This window comes from Rhipicephalus sanguineus, chromosome 6 (genome assembly GCF_013339695.2).
Source record: "Rhipicephalus sanguineus isolate Rsan-2018 chromosome 6, BIME_Rsan_1.4, whole genome shotgun sequence".
Taxonomy (NCBI): domain Eukaryota; kingdom Metazoa; phylum Arthropoda; class Arachnida; order Ixodida; family Ixodidae; genus Rhipicephalus; species Rhipicephalus sanguineus.
This window is the reverse complement of record NC_051181.1, coordinates 8,742,817-8,760,017: the sequence shown is the minus strand read 5'-3', so window position 1 is coordinate 8,760,017 and position 17,201 is coordinate 8,742,817. Positions and strand designations below refer to the sequence as shown.

Sequence of the window (17,201 nt, the reverse complement as noted above, 5' to 3'; positions counted from 1 at the left end):
ACGGAAGCTGTCCAATGCGAAGTATGTCTATGACGTGGAAGAAGCTGTTTTTTGCAGACAGTGATTGTGACCTTTCGGAGAAGTGTCAAGCACCGTACGACATAAACCTACAGGTAAGTTTGTTCAAATTGCGCCAGAGAAGCTCAATGCTGTATGCAGAGTGCTCGTTGTGCGCCCGCTTTGAAATAAAATTAGCGCCTCAGGCAGCACTGAGAACATTCCACTCAGTGAGTGACAGCTGTTTTGAGCTAGCATATCATATTTACATAATCGGTATAGTTACAGCTCTAGTACTATATTACAGAAGCTGTTTCGCTACACGCTTTCCTTTACGGAGTTTTCAACAACTTGCATGCACCCACTAAATGCTCGTATCGCAGTCTTTTAAGAAAAAAAGTTTTTGAAACTGACAATGAAGCGTGAAATAAATGTAAAAAGACCGGTGTAAAGTGGAGATCAGTGGCGTTAGCAGAAATACAAACATGTCGCAGGGGTAGTGCTTTAACGATGTCGACTCGCCATCGTATGCAGATCGTTCTCAAACTTGCGATCGGCCGCCGTCGAAGCCTGATACATAAAAAAAAATGGCGTTGAGGAACCTAGTGGTAATTGACTTCGTGGTGGTTCCGCGTTTGACATGATGATGCAGTGTGTGCTCAGTAATGAAACATGCGTAGACAACACGGTTTTTCTAGCGGTCATGGTTCTGTAACCGGTCTAGAGCTGTGCACGTGACAGTGACGGATAATACCATATTTACTCGAATGTAACGAGAGTTTTTTTTCTACATTTTTGCAACCTAAAGTCGACCCTCACGTTGCAGTCGAATACTGAAGTTCTATTTTTTCTTCCTGGACGTAATGACATGTCACCCCTGGCGTTACAATCGTGGTCATGTTAAAATCGAGTAAATACGGTATGTGTAATGTACAGCGCGATGCTTACGCAACCTAAGCTGTCATGTGCTTTCTTTTAATTTTTTCAAGGCCAGTTTCAAATAAAAGATTTCTGATGTTTTCCAGAGCGCCAACCCATGTGCATCGGTGGAAAGCAAGGCTGAAGAGAGTCAACTATGCTCTGGACTATTTTTTTCAGTTGTTAAAGACATTTTTGATTGTGGCATTTGTGAATACTACAACAATACCGCCAGTCTCGACGCTTCTTTTTCCTCGTTTGATAATCACGCACGACGGCATGGTTGATGTTAGTAGCCACTTGTATTTGTTTGTATGCCCAAGTGTTTCCGGCCGTGCTCGACAGAGCGGCGCTCCCTGTCCGCGGAACTCCAGTGCTGGTTCCCCATAGGCCGCAGTTAGGTTGAACGGCTGCCGAGCGAGCAGTGGCACTGTGTTCACGCAGGTTAGGGTTTGTGCGGTGGCGTCGGTAGCGCCGCCGCAGAGAGGTTAGGCCGGCACACAGAAAACAGCGAGTCTCTTTGGGGATTGGTAGCGTGCGTGGATGGACATCTCCCGCGTGCTTCACGTGGTGAGTCGAACGTCGACGAAGTCGCATTCGCGGGGCATTGTATGTCTTATGGTGTCTCGGGTGTGTGTTATGTTTTCCGGGTATTGTATTAGTATTGTATAAGGTTATTTAATGTGTTACTTGTTGTGTATCAGAATCGGCAGGCGAGCTCTCCGTATGTAAAGAGGTTAATAAATGTACATGTGTTGGTTGCCCGACCGCTTGAAATGTCTCCGTGTGTTCTGAGAGCGGCTCATTTTCAGACCCCACACTTGTGCCCAACGTGGGGCTCAGGAGCATCAGACAGCGGTTTTTGCGGTTTGGGGCACATTTGTGTGAGCTGGGCCAGAGTAGGCCTAGGGGGTATTTTCATTGCTAGCGTCGACGGTGCGCTTTCTTGAGAGCAAGCAGGTCATTTTCTGTGGCGTGTTTGAACTTGTCGGCACGCTAAGGGTTTTTTTCCGCAAGTGATTGATTTTTTTTTTTTTAAGAACGTCATTGAGGTGTTATGAGAGCCATGTGGTCTGCATCCTGGGAGAGTGAGGCATAGAGGTCGTGGATTGTAGGCAAGCCTGAAGCGAGTGAGTATGGAAGCCTCGTAAATGGTTCGAGTTTTCTGTAAATAGTTTCTTCTGTCTCTTTGGCTCTGGGAGTCGCGGCTTGTGTAGCCGGGTGGCCAGTGGCCACGGGTGTCGTTGCTGCTGGTATTGCGGCTCGACGCCGGGGCGTCGTGTCACCGTCCGGGACGGTGGGCACCGATCGCTCGGTAAGCTGCTGTGTGTAGCGAGCGCGTAGGGCCACCTCACAGAGCTGATGTATCCTCGCGGCTGCCTCTTCTGCGCCTGTGCGGGGTGCTTGTTGGATGCCGGTTGTTGTCAAGTGACTCGTTAGGCCTCAGGCTCTGCGGAGCTGCCTTTCGCACGTGGGACACCACCCGTTGGATCGTGGCAGTGGGGTGTTGCACTCTGCTTCCTTATGTTCGCGTGGGTTAGGGATTGCGTGGTGGCGCTGGCAGCGCCGCTGCAGAGAGGTTAGTCCGGCGCATAAAAAACAGCAATGAGTCTCTTTGGGGATTGGTAACGTGCGTGGATGGACATCTCCCGCGGGCCCTTCGTGGTGAGTCGAACATCAACGAAGTCACATTCGTGGTGCATTGTATGTCTTATGGTGTCTTGGGTATGTGTTATGTTTTCTGGGTCTTGTATTAGCATAGTATAAGATTATTTAACGTGTCACTAGTTGTGTATCAGAATTGGCAGGTGAGCTCGTCATATGTAAAAAGAAAGCAAGTTAATAAATATGAACATGTGTTGGTATGCCCGACGGCGTCTGCTGTCTCCGTGTGTTGCGAAAGCAGCGATGTCGTCAGACCCCACAACCTCTATGAACACTGTTACGCACATGTCACAAAGACCAACAAAACAGCCACACGAAGGAAGGAAACATAAAATGAGACAGGAAAGAGCGAAGATTTCCAACTGTTTCAGCAACACGGCTATTTGGCCTAGTTGGAATCGGTTCATGTTTGAACCTATTCCAACTAGGGCAAATAGCCATGTTGCCGCAAGTCACTTCTAGTTCTAATAATATGTCTGGGGTTTAACGTCCCAAAACCACGATATGATTATGAGAGATGCCGTAGTGGAGGGCTCCGGAATTTTTTAACCAGCTGGGGAGAAGGAGGGAAGGCGCGTCTTCTTTGGTGGTGAGAGTGTTGAGGAGGTTGCGGTTGCCGCGGTTGCGTGGGATTGATGGGCTGGGGGCGGCCGGGGACGGTTTTGCTCACTTGCGCCTTTGTTTGCATTGGTTTTTTTTGCTGTAGCTAGTCCGTGAATGTATACTGACGGCAGGTTTCCTTTGCATCGGTTTTAAGTTGCCTTCGGTGTTTTGGATGAACCACGACTCCAGTAACAGCCGTTTTTGTGGGTTAGTTTCTGTTGTTAGGATTTTGGTTTTTTTCAAAGTCAAACCCCTCAACACTCTCACCACCAAAGAAGACGCGCCTTCCCTCCCTCTCCCCAGCTGGTTCGACCCTTCCGCTCTCACTCCCCCTGAAGAAGGAATCGAGTTGGTTCCGAAACGTCGGGAAATAAACCCATGTTTGGTTGGAGCCCTTTGAAAGTCTTAATTCCCTTATCTTGCCAACTGAAAACTTGACACCATCTATTGGAATGAAGCAATGAAATGTGCCTGATCGGCATGAAAAGTAGTTGCACATGAGCATCGCCCCAGCGTGTCACCAATTTACATAAACTTTATCGTACTACAGATGTTTGCCATTTTATTGACCTAATATTACTGTTGCGTGTTGGAAGTGTTCTTTGAAATTCTTCATTAGGATTAAATGGCTAGCACTGTGTGCGTGACATATCCAGCTACGAGTTCCATTATATTGCCGTGCAACTACTGTGCAAACGCGTCACATAATAAGCCAAAGGTGTAATAAGCGAAAGATATACATAAAAACACTAGTGGAAATCGGGACACAGTCGCAAGTTGTCACAAATGTCTCCAGAAGATATCCTGTGTGCGGCTGGTATCTTCATAATAACCGAGCATTAAACAACACCTCGCTTACGCTCAACTGGCTGAGTCGGCCCTTGCCAACGTTTCTAGAAGCACTTCAGTTTGAAAACTCGGCTCTGTTGCGTGGCTCCGTCGCAAGCGGAGGTGAAGAAAGGTGCTGTGGTTGCGTCAGGCTCCAGCGAGGTGCGTAGCTGTATTGTGTTGTCATGGGGTCGTGACGTCGACGAATACAGTCGTCGTGTTCAAGATGGAACTCTTTATTTGGCCAAACTTGTGGCCGGGAAATGAAAACTCAAGCTACAGCAATACACGCTGTACACTGATAGCGGCGAACAGGGCGTCGGCCGTCGATAAAACTGAACATCACTCGGATGCGCCGTCTTTTATACGTCACGCATCGAACTTTCCAGCCTTATCACTGGTGGTCGCGCAAGATCTGGAATAATCTCGACTATTCGCGTCATGTGCGCAATCTAAACAAAATGATCTACTACAATCTGGAATCTTCTCGGACATTCTGGCGCACTTTGTGCAAGGCAGCAGCTACACGTGCAATGGGCCGGTAACAGAACACATAGAAAGAAAGGAGCATGTGTGGCAGTATTGAACAAAAGTCTAGATTTCGTAGTATGCAGCAGAAGAGCTTACAGGCACTGTGTTTCCGCAATGGAGAAGTGTTTTGTGCCTGGCTGCACAGTGGCAATAGGACAAACAAATGACCGGGGCACTTTTGGGCTCTGCTTGATAAGGCGGGAGGATAAAAAAGCCACACCTCCCCGAAGGGGATCGTGAGGCAATGCGAATGCATTTGGGTGCACCCGATGAGTGTGCGAATAATTAATGAAGAGAGACGAGAGTGTGCACGTAGAGGCGTAATGCTCGAGTTGCATTGTGTTACACTTCGTCCTAGTGGTATCGTTGCCGCGAGAGATTCGACTTCACCGACTTCCATCGCTATCAAGACACCAAAGCACATGCTCCCTGCATGATATATATAGGTCCGAGCGCGGACAGGAGGAGCGCCCGAGCTCTACAGTTGTCAAAAAGGAAGGGGAGCTTGGCACTCGAAAGCACCATGTCCCAGAGTTTATAACACTCATCAACCCCTCATCATCCAAATACGTCCGCCCTGGCAGGGTTCCTGTCCCGGGTTACAGAGCGGGATCTTTTTGTTTTGAGCGAACGGTCCTCCCCGGACAAGGGAGCCGCGCCCACTCAGCGCGAAGCACCGAAAAGACGCGACAACTCTCGCGGCCCCACGCCGACGAGAGGATCGGTACCTTACCCAGGCAAGGGGGTCACTCTTTTGCACAGGAGACGAAGTCAGTGCGCACGGAGATGTGGCGGTTGAAAGCCGCCTCGGTTCCCGCTCTACGCGAATGGGTACGCTACGGTCCGTCGCGACGAAAAAGATCGTCGCGCACGAGACAAACGTAGCAGAGTTGTGCCTGCTGGTTTCCGGCCAGCGAGCGGCTTGAATTGCTCGCGCAAGAAAGTTGCGCGCGCAGACGACCAATGCACCCACGCCGAAAGCGCGGCGAGCGAAAGAAACGAGTTCGGGGCAGAGGGGGAAAGAATGCGAGCGCCTCCTCTCTCCGCCGAGCGAGCTTCGTGATGTGAGCACCCTCACCGGGTACACTCCTCCTCTCCCTTACCCTCCGCTGCTCCGCGATGCGAGCGCCATCACACGCCCGCGCGCTCCTCCTCTCCCTTACCCTCCGCCGCTCACCACCTGCTCCGGTTGCTAGGCGCGGCGCAGCAGTTGCTAGGGGCGAGGAGGAGCGCGCGTGGAGAGATCTGTGTGCACGCCGACCAGGGACGCACGACAACCCCCGGCTAAGAAATGCATTCGCATTTAAAAAGCTGCCAGACAAATTGTAAGTTAAAGGGTTGGTGCCACCAAATTTGTGGCTTGCGCGTTCTTTGCTGTAAGCGTTTCCTATAGCTCCAGGAAGCATTATACACGCACCAAGATTCATGTATTCTCACTAAATAATTTAATATCGCCTTTTGATGTGGACAACTTTCGGTTTCGGTTTCTGGGCACCGAGGTTGGGCAGTGGCGTAGAAGTGTAGGGGGCTTGGTCACTTGACCACACAAGGCTGTGACGCGCTTAGCCAGGAAGCGATCGAAACTCGGCGAGTGATGTAGCAACTGGTGCTTTGCCGGCACTGTAGTGAACTAGAATATATTCTAGTTCACTACAGCCGGTACGTACGTTGCGGAGGTGGCGGAGGTCCGGAGGTCACTCGCGTCACTACAGCAGATCCGGTGCGACGTCACTACAACTTTCGTTGCCCATCCTACAGAGCTACGTCAGTGTTGGTGCGCTAGCGATGGGTTTTGATCGGGAGAATGGGCCTTTAGGTAGACTTTGGAAGTGAATTAAAATATATTCTAAACGTTTGCTGTGTCCGACCCTTCGTGTGGAGTGTCCTTGCATACAGAGGAAACCCAGAACAGGCTTGTTATAGCCTCGAAATTTCATGGCAACACCCCTTTAATGAGCGAATGTGCTGTAGAAGTGCTGCTTGCTGGGCCCGTTGGTTAATGAAGTTGAAAACACCAGCAAAAAAAAGATGGAAACATTAAGTTCGGGTAAATTTGGTGTTCTATCCTTTTTTTTTGGTACTTTGCTGAGAGCATGGTCCATGTGTTGGCTTCTTTGGTTGTTTAAAGGGGTATTGACACAAAAATTTTCACTTGTTTTCTTGCATCGAATGAAAGGCCAAACCCTCAAGAGTCTAGAAAGGGCAGTGTTAAGTGTGAGTGCACCCTGAAGAAGTAATTACAGTATATTTTTTAAAAGCTAGTTTCAGTTCCTACTGTACCACGAGTCAAAACACGGCATGAGCTTCTCGTCACGTGCTCGCACAATATAAAGTGATGTTTCCACGGCCGCTCCGCACCATGGCTCCGTTGGTGATGCACAGGCGGCCATCTTGGAAGTTTTGGTACCTGACGTCATCACAACTAGCCAGACTGCTGCGTGAAGTCACCGGAATTAGTACTGTAGCCTGACATCAAGCTAGTGTCAATGTCGGTAGGTGCGCCTTAGAAAAATTTACTTTAATATCAAAATAAAATATCTTATCAGCATTTTCTGAGCTTCACACTTGCTCAGAGCCGTCCCAGCATACAGGAGATTTGTATGGCAGAGCAAAATCGCCTTCGAAAAAAGGTGTCAGTACCCCTATAAGGCAACGGCAGTTTTCAATTATATGTCAGTTGCTAGTCCAGCGTGGTGTTGTCAGTGACGCTACCGAGGACTTCTGATTTGGAGCAATTTTTGGAGCAGCAAAATTTTTGTTTTGGAGCACTTTGGAGCAGCAAAATCTTCATCTTGGAGCACTTTGGAGCAGATAATTTTGCATCTGGGAGCGCTTTGGAGCAGCGAATTTTACATCCTGGAGTGCAATACAGAAGCATATTGCTTAACATTCAAGCACCAGAGTATTATTACGGGGCTCTTATGAAGGCTAGAAATATTTCGATTCATTGCAAATCTCATGGAAAAGATAATCTCAGAAGCATAGGTGTGCGCACAGGGGGGCAGGGTTCCCCCCCAATCACCTAAGAGGGGGGGGGGGGGCGCAAAATCTGCCATGTACATTGACCCTTGCGGCAGCAATTATATGGACACTCTCGGCGGATTTTTGCCGTAGCCGTAATTTTCCGTATAAAGTCCAAATCATTAACATCACCACACGCATTCTAGCCGCGGGTAAAAGCTCGCGAGCGCTGGCGACGAACGCGGCTGAAGCGGAGATTAAACTAGCCGGCCGTCTGTCTCCGCCGCACGGACAGCGCATGAGATAACATCTTCCCGCGTGCGGGCCTGCCATCGATTGCTCATCAAGCAGAGAGGAAACGCCCCGCCCGTCTTTCGTAAGGAGCATGAAGGGACGCCAGGGGAGCGGAAGGGGGGGGGGGGCGCATCGTTCGAAGGGCGCAGTCGCTTGCGCGCGCGCTATCTCGAGGCATCAGGAGACGGCTCGTAAACTTGCTGTGCTCTCAACGCTTACTTCGCGTTTAGAGAACTCAGAGCAAGAAAACGCTTCGGTTCCTGGAGGGGCCATATTCCCTTAAACCAGCGTTTTGTTGAGTTACGCGAGATCGGATTCAAAAGAGTTAGCTGCTAGTCTTACTTCGTTTTACGATACAATTTTTTGGTATCGCATTCATTGCTTCGCTCTTAAGCGAAACTGAGTTTTTTTAACCGTTAGCTATTGACCCCCGAAAGCGAGGGGCGGACGTGTAACATGGCGTAGCCGCTTCACTCTGGGCCGTCAGCGACGGGCCCGCTACTGAGAGCTGCGCATTTGCGGCTGCTCCGACCAGGAGATATGATTTTACTAATGAGATGACATTTTTAAAAAGGCAAGCAAAAAATTCGAATTGGAACCCTAGCACGTGAGCTCGAAAGGGCAGGGCCTTTTAGGGGGTATTTACCGCATAGTGATTACAAACTCGGACGTGCTGGCGGAAGGAATTACCAAAAAGCTGTTCTTGATGAAGATCCATGGATAAAGTATATCTGATGAAAAGTGTCAATGCGTTTCCACCGTTCGCGTGCTCTTCCATAAACGCGAAGCAAGGAAAATTCGATATTGTCCCATATATCTACTGCGAGCGATCCCAGATTTCATTCCGCGATGTCCGGAAACAGAAGTGACAGACATTTTAACGGCACTCATGTAGTTATTACTGAACATTGCTTTCCTTACGTGCCGTGCGACGCTTGAAACGAGCTATCAGCAGCGTTTCTGGAACAGACGACGTCCGCCGATGGATCGCCGTCGCACTTTCTTGCTACTAATAGGCCTAGACGTCACGAGCCTCTGCGGAGAGCGCGTTTTGCTGTCGAGCCGACTTGCAGAACAGAAGCTGCGTCGGCACCGTGCATGGCATCGTGGCTTACTCGGAACGCACGCGCGAGCGCTATTTATTCAGCGGAATAATTCTTGGTCCATGATTGCGACTTTATTGGCAGCCCCAAGATCGAGCTGCACATGTTCTGACGCGCCGGCGGTGCGATTGCCGGTGATAGACGCCCCCAAACCCGAGACTTTGGCGCAGTTTGGCGCAAATTTCGTCGATATTATCAGGATGGCGCACTAAATACAATTTGGCGCACTTTGGCGCAGTTGGCGCAGGAGTGGAATCACTGTGTTGTGTCTTCCTTCATAAGTGCACGAATCTTTGTTCGTTTGTTTTCTCAATTACCATTAATGGGCACGTCATGACAGCCAGGCAAAGAATCGTTTTCTGAAAATCTTCAGAGGTTAGTGCGTAATTCTTGTAAATACCGAAGTAACCCTTAGAGCTTTCAATTAAACATGTGACTTATGCGCATTTTTTTTTATATACACTATCGTGCTCTAAAAATGTACCACTTATCACTTTCGTGTATTGAATTTTTTACAACGGAATTCCAGCTAATGCCAAAGCACCGAGTTCAGGTAGGCTGATCTACTGACAGCGGGGGCTTGGCCAGAAGCTTAATTCGTGGAGTAGGGAGATAACACACATCCCTGATTTACAGTCAAGGCACATGTGCGAGATAATGGCAGGAAACGTTTACTCATTGGTTCATGGTGTTACCAAAGCGACTGAGCTTATGAGAGACGCCATATTGCCACGTGTGTTTCTTATTATCACTTTTGCTGTATTCGGTTTTCGCCCAGAAAGACTGTCAGCAACGCTCAGCACAAACCGCGCTCACTGTTCGAGAAGCTTCGCAATTATTGTCGATCGTTTTGTTAAGATTGCGCGCAAGACGCGAACACTTGAGCTTATTCTAGAGCATGCGCGACAACCAGCGATAACGTTGGAATATTCGACGGCACGTGTATAAATGCCGACGCGCTTCACCGCTTGTCAGTTGATCGACAGTCGACGCTCTGTTCGCCGCTATCAGTGCATACCGTGTGTATTGCTGTAAATTAACTTTCCATTTCTCGGCCACAAGTTCGGCCAAATAAAGAGTTTTATCTTGGACACGTCGCCTGCGGTCTTCGTCGACGTCACGACCACGTGACAATATGTAGTGGAGGGCTGCGGAAAATTTAATTCGGCAACCTGGGTTGTTCAATGGGCATCTAGCGTTTCAGCTCCATTGAAATGTGAACACCGTGGCTGGGATTGAACCTGCATCTTTCTGACGGGAGCCAAACGCCTTAACTACCGTGGCGGCTTCATTGAAGGGAAAGGTGAAAAGGTGCAGGCCACAGAGTGTAGGCGTGGCAATGAAGTAGGGAATATTATGGAAAAAAAAAAAATAGTTGAAAGGGCGTCGTTTCAAAACAGGGAAAATGCAATTAAGCTGGAACATAATAATGCGATTGTAAAGTTTTGTGTTCATGAATATTTAGGGAAGCAGAGAATAAAATACTAAATTACTAAACGTTAAAAAGCATTTTTTTCCTTTTTTTTATGAAGGATTTAATTATATCAGTGATGAAACTGACATTGTGCTTCTTGGAGCCAATTCTGGAGCAGAAAAGAAATGCTAGCTAGGAGCAGCTATCGGTGTTTTCGGAGCAGAGGGCAAAATATTCCAACAGAGTTCTGTAGTTAAAAGCATCATTTAAGCATCTCATATTAATAAACATATACAATAATCACTTCAAATTGCAAGAAACAAATAATTAAGCAGATGGATGGTCACTGAATACTAAGATGAGCTGCATATAGTATTTAAAATACCAGTACTTGTGGCAGCAATGATATAAAAGCACTAAAACTGAGCACCAAATTACAAAAGTAGTCACTATCATGTGTAACTATTGCCAAAGCAAAAAAACGGCAGGAAGGAGAAGATGGAAGCTTGCGGTGAAAAAAGATCCGTTTCGACAAGTCTTCGACCGTCTTCTTCAAGGCTCGTTCCAGCCTTGAAGAAGACAAGTCCACTTGTCGAAACGAAAGCTCGAGCACCCACCCCCCGTTTACGGATTTTTTTATCGCCAAAGCAGCAGCTTATAATCGGTACAAGTTCAAGCCAATATGTTATTTAACTTCATATTTTACCAAAATAGCCAGCACTGAAAATTGGAAAGAAAGGCTAAATGAGCTATACACTTAAAATGCCACTTCTTGTGCAATAAGTGAGGTCAAAGCTGATTAAGTGGTAAAAGTAATCAGTCGCACATCAAGGTTGTCACAGCAGCAGTTGGTAATCCAGTATGATATCTAACTAATCTCACACACATTTTACCAAAGTTGTCTGCTTGTCAGGTCCAGATATACAGCTAAATGAGATATATATCAACCAGTACATGTAAATGCCAGTACATGTAGCATTGTCAATATGCCAGTATGCAGCTAGTATACAAGCTGCATACTAGATTCGTTTAGGCTCGCTGGATGGTCACACAGCTAAAGTTCATTGCTTTCAGTATCCCAACCACATTTCAGAGCAGCATTAAGCAGCACTTCCATCACTGTTATATGCAACGTTCGGCACTTCAGTGTGAATTATGTCATGTGAGCCGAGGGCAGCACTGCACACGTTAAAGCCATTTTCGATCTCGGCTAGTTGCGGCCAATCACAACGTAGTTCACCGAGCTCGGCTCCTTCCGTAACTTGCAAGAAGGAGTCATTCGGAACCGAAAAATTTTATCCAGATCATGCTGTATTACAATCAAAGTTCATTGAGGAACAACTTTCTGTAGCATGCAAACGCAAGACTCTACAAGTATGCCCTACTGGCTACTACACTGACAGGAAGAATGGGAATGTACAGCGGTGTCTACTGGTATTTTTGCCATTCTACGGCACTTCACATGAGCAGCAATCCGAATTGCAATAAAACCTGTCATTGGGCTAGGTGAAGGTTGACAGAGGAGCCCGCTGCATGATGGGAAAACAATAAATGTTACCGATATCTTGCGAGCCTCTGATAAAATTGCGCAATGACGTATTTGTTTGCAAATACCGAAGAGAACCTGTACAGCCTTTTCTGGTAGCCACCAAAAAAGGTTTGTGAAATCAGCTCTCCTGGTATTTCAAAACTGCACTTAGCCAGTGAGTGACGCCAATGCCTGTTGCAACGAACATGACGAGTAGCAGTGCTGGCCGTGCTCGCGATGCATACCGCGATGCCCGTAATACGAGCAGACCCGGTCTCCCATATTGTTGCCGAGAATTGTGTTATCTGACACGATTACCTAAGTATAAAAATAATTGTAGGTCAACAGGGCTTGTTGCTGAGCTAGTTGCAGCAGGTAGCCAGTGCGTTAGTGCCCCATCTCTCGATCTAAGCGAGAAAGAAGCTATCTTTTTGAAAGATAGCATTTAGACATGTAGAGTTTAGAATGTGCGATATTCTTTTTACCTCTCACTAGGGTTGGCACGTGTTCATAGGTGCTAGCATGTTTTCATAGTTTGATCGCGTTAGTGCAGCTCCGGCGCATGCCTTGTCTTTGTATTTATGGCACATGATGAATTGTTAGTTCTGCGATGTCTCAATTTCTGTTATGGGATTACCTTGTTCGGCAGCGTATATAAATCGGCGCGGTTTCTGATAATAAACAGTTGGAAGTTGGCGCCCGTGTCTGTCTGTTCGTGTCTTCGCTTCGTCCCCGTCTTCTTTGCGTCATTACAGTTTTACCTCAAAAAAAAAATAATTGCTTTTTGCAAGTGCGTTGCTAAGCGATTCAATATATGAGCGAACAATTGCAGCTGGCCACCGCCTTCATTCACGTTTTGTGGCCTGCTACGTAGAGCCTGTTGCTTTCAGGGTATAGGCCTCGTGCGCTGCTGTTTCAAACCGGACATGCAGCGCCACTGCGGCGGCTGCTTGCAAAATGTCCCTCTTCCCTCTGCACAGCCGCACTTGGCCGCAGCAGGCTGGCAATGGCCCCTAGCAGCGGAAGCGTGCATACGTGGCAAAAAAAGTCGACTTCTATCTGCTCCTGTGAGTTCGCATAACAGCTACGAGAACACGGCCGGGAAACTGCCGAAGGTGCAATCTTATCATTTTCCGTGGAAGCAGTACGAGGCTGATGGGCGAAAACGTTGGATCACAGCCGTTCGGCGCGCCCGATAAGCAAAGGGTTCTTGTCTTCGCACAGTTTCTTTCGCTTTCTATCGAAGTCACTGGCGTAACCAGGGGGATTCAACCCCCCCCCCCCCCGAATTTTTTAAAATTTTCATGTGTATGCTTACATGCATACATACAAATGCACGGACGAGCATACATAAAGTATGGTTGAACCCCCACCAAAAAAAAACTCTGGCTACGCTGGCCTCCCATTAGGAGGTCCTGTCAGTAACTCCTCAGGATCCAATAAAATTCGTTGTCTGTCTGTCTGGCTACGCTACTGCTCCAGGTAATATTGACACATTGTTGGTTCCCTTGTTCCCTTTATTATGGTTAGCCCGAATAGAGGTTTGTGGCAACCATTGCAGGGCAAAACAGTACTCTGTAGTGCCCACTTTGCAGGCTGTGCACGACTGGCGGACTGAGTGGCCTCAGGATCGGTTTTATGATCGGAAGACCTAGACGAAAAATACAGTTGCACATGTTCAAAAATATAATTTAGCAAAGTGTTTCACGTTAACAGCGCTAGAAAACTCAGAGACGGGCACTTCATGCGGTCTTTATCTTTTTATCATTGCTAACATGTCATTTCAACTATCCCAACTTTCTGCTAATGCACTCCGGTCACAGGACAAGTGATGCACGAGGCTGCCGATAAAAAGTATTTTCCCATCGCATGCCAAGAAAAAAGTTCACTCGCTTCTAAACATACGTCATACTCCAAGCTATTTATTTGTTCAACACATTTTCCGAATATTTCCGACAGACCGACGGCACTGTGCAGTACTTATCTCATGCAGTAAACGTGATTAGCAGCACACAAGTCACCATGCCAAAGTGAACTATATCGTTTGAAGTATTCCTGAACGTTTGCTATTCGACCGTAGCCGCAAAAAAGCACGCAAGGCTCGTTTCGCGTTACCATTTTCACACCTCGACGTTCACCGCACACAACTTGGAGCTACGCGCCGGGAAAGGAACAGGGACAAAATGCATTATGTGGCCGCATTGGCGCTGCGCACTCGTAGAGCGGTGGCACCATCAACCGAGCGCACGAGGCCTATACAGTTTGGCAGCTGTTCTCTGAACCTTGGCCCCTGCCAGATGGAAGTGCCATTATAACTAGGTCCGATCCATGAGAGATGCATTACTGTGGCTGCACCCCGCTTTTCGAAACGTCAGTGGCAGGCAACTCGTGTATTCAGGCTTTGCAACAGTTGTGCCAGCAGGCCCTCACTTTCGCTCTGAAACACGTTTCTTTGAGTTCATGCCGTTTTACGAGATTTTTTTAACCAATACTTTTCTATGGGGTACATTTTAGCGCGAACTATGAAATAAAGCACGGGAAAAGAGTAGGGGAAAGCAGAAAGGTCGAGCGCTAAACGTCAACTGTTTATTCGAAAGGTGAAGCCAACAACAAATAACCATGTGCGCGTGCGTGCGTCAGTAAGGGAAAAAAAATCACGCTTTCATATCAAATAGTTGCATCTCATTTTGGAACAGGCGTATCACTGATACAACTCGTGCCTCTCTTCTTAATGTGGAACGCCTCCAACAACTCTCGCGCTAATGTGTCACTGCTGCTGCCTATTATCTGGATCTCACAAAGCAGAGGCTCACAATTGCAGGCTACACAATGCGCAGGTAAGTGCGCGTTTCCTTTATTCTTTAAGGATAATTCATGCTCCCGTGCTCGGTCGTTGACACATCGCTCCGTTCGGCCCACGTACGTCTTCCCACACGACAGCGGTATGTGTCAACAACCGAGCACGGGAGCATGAATTATCCTTAAAGAATAAAGGAAACGCGCACTTACCTGCGCATTGTGTAGCCTGCAATTGTGAGCCTCTGCTTTGTGAGATCCAGATAATAGGCAGCAGCAGTGACACATTAGCGCGAGAGTTATTGGAGGCGTTCCACATTAAGAAGAGAGGCACGAGTTGTATCGGTGATACGCCTGTTCCAAAATGAGATGCAACTATTTGATATAAAAGTGTGATTTTTTTTTCCCTTACTGACGCACGCACGCGCACATGCCTATTTGTTGTTGGCTTCACCTTTCGAATAAACAGTTAAAGTTTAGCGCTCGACCTTTCTGCTTTCCCCTACTCTTTTCCCGTGCTTTATTTCATAGTTCGCGCTAAAATGTATCCCATAGATTTCAACCAACTCGCCCAGCAACGAGTCTTACTCAATAGTTTTCTGCTTGTACAGGTCGGTCCACTGTTAAAGGGAACAATTGCGTTCAGGGCATGTCAGGATATCGCTCTCTTGCAACAGTACAGTGGCTTAGATTTACATAAGACTACTGGTGGTTGACAGTTCCGACTCTCTTTGACAGACCAGTACCTTGAACGAACAACGTTTCCACATCCACTTGGAATGAGGGGGCCAGCAAAATGAAGGGGGCTCATTCGAGTGTTCCCTTTAACAGTGGACCGACCTGTACATTCCTTTTGCAAATTGCTGGTTCTAGTTTTATCCCTTAGTTATTGCTTTTGTTATGACATCCAGCTTTACTTTTAATGTTTTTGGACTCCGTTCTCAGCATTCCTAGTTTATCTTAAGCACGAGTCAGCGCAAGTTTTCTTTAACCACCAAACTCTTCAAAACGCACTCAACTATCGCCGCTTTTCTTCCTTCATTATCGAACCAACTCGCTCAGGCACTTGTTTTAGCCAAGTTCATACTCGATTAGCAGTTCATCGATGATGGCCGGAAGATTTTGTGCCGCGCGCAAACGACATTTGCAATTAATAAATGGAAATTGGCCATAATTTCGAAAGCACCGTACAATCCAATCAGTGAGTGACCAAACTGTGTGGCAGCCGATGCTGTCAAAAATTTATCCTGCCAGTAGCAGCTCTTGATGCAGAATGTCACACGAAAAGGTCTAGTCCCGGATCCGGTTGTCACTTGTTTGGAAGCAACAAGAGGAATGACGCACCCATTAAAGTCATTTTAAAAAGTCTTGCTGTCAACAACGACCTCGTCCAAAACAAAGAAGAGCTGGCACTTGCCTCGAACAGTTGGATCTCGCGATGGTCGATCTCCTCGACGAACAGCCCCGACCACTCGAGCGAGCCGTCGCTCGGCTGCTGCAGGCTGTCATCCATCGCACTGCTGCTAACGTGCCGATGCTAAACACCCGGAGGAGGCCATCTTGATAAACAACCGAAACACGTGATAGGGAGGGTTGCCACCCGCCAGCGCCTGCCGCGTGAGCGCCGCGGCACCCGCCGAGGCGCACGAGACTAAAAAGCCACCTAAACATTGCCCAATGTTAGCAGTGTAAGCATGTTTCATCTTGGCTACCTTGTGCTGTCAAGGAAAACTAGCGCCGTGGTGTACCCAGAAATTCCCTAGTCAAGTTGACGACAGCAACGAGAGGCCGAGTTGAAACTTGAAGTTAGAGGCACTTGATGGCGTGTCTTGTTTAAAGATTTTGTGTATCTGTGTCATGCTTTGTTGTGTTACCTCGCGAGTGTCCGCTTAGAAGTGACTGAGATTGCTAAGACTACCAGCAGCCTCAATTACGACGTCATCGACTCTGCTGTCAGTTTGGATGAAGCGTGAAAGACAGGGACAGAAAAGGTATACAACCACACATACTGCGCTACGTGTGGGTGTATGTGTGCCTTTTCTGTCCCAGTCTTTCGCGCTGCTCCCTTAAGTTATGTTGAACCAATTAGCCAACAAGTTCACTCTTCAAGGTATCAGTGGTGTTCCGATGTAAGCGCCTGGGATAACTCAGTGCGCTCCAGAATGAGGGATTTGCCTTGTTGAGCTTCACCGCTGCACAGTGGCGTTATGCGAAGAAAACTAAACGTCACTCTGTGAAGCTTTAGCCCATCGTGGCCGAGAAGGGTTCGCTGCCGCAAAGGGGTTAATAAAACTTTGACGGTTTCGAAGCAATTGACTTAAAGGAATCAGTCATCTCATGAGACTGTCCGAGACGTGTGAATATTAAAGCTTACAGGCGTATTTTCCATTCGTAATAATGGATATATCGAATTATTTCACGATCCCTTTCGAATCCGATGTGTTCGAGGGTCGTCAAGTGAGGCGAAACTTGAGGCACTCGAGAGCGTGCATTGCGTTAAAATGTCTGTGTATGCCCTGCTTTATGTTACCTCGCGAGTCATCTGCGCATTTATGATTTGACC

The 17,201-nt window shown here is 47.6% G+C and overlaps 1 protein-coding gene across 7 annotated transcripts in view; it reads right to left on the bottom strand.

Annotated features, from left to right (window-relative positions):
* Nucleotides 1–16,218, bottom strand: part of LOC119395590 (mitogen-activated protein kinase kinase kinase 7) — a 326,442-nt gene extending 310,224 nt beyond the window's left edge. For all 7 annotated transcript variants that reach the window (XR_007416461.1, XM_049416687.1, XM_049416691.1 and 4 more), the window contains exon 1: nt 16,056–16,218. Coding sequence is in view for 6 of the 7 variants with exons in the window: in XM_049416687.1 (XP_049272644.1) it covers nt 16,056–16,151 (96 nt within the window). In the remaining variant the exon portion in view is untranslated. The remainder of the gene's footprint in view (nt 1–16,055) is intronic.
* Between the last annotated feature and the right edge of the window lie 983 nt (nt 16,219–17,201).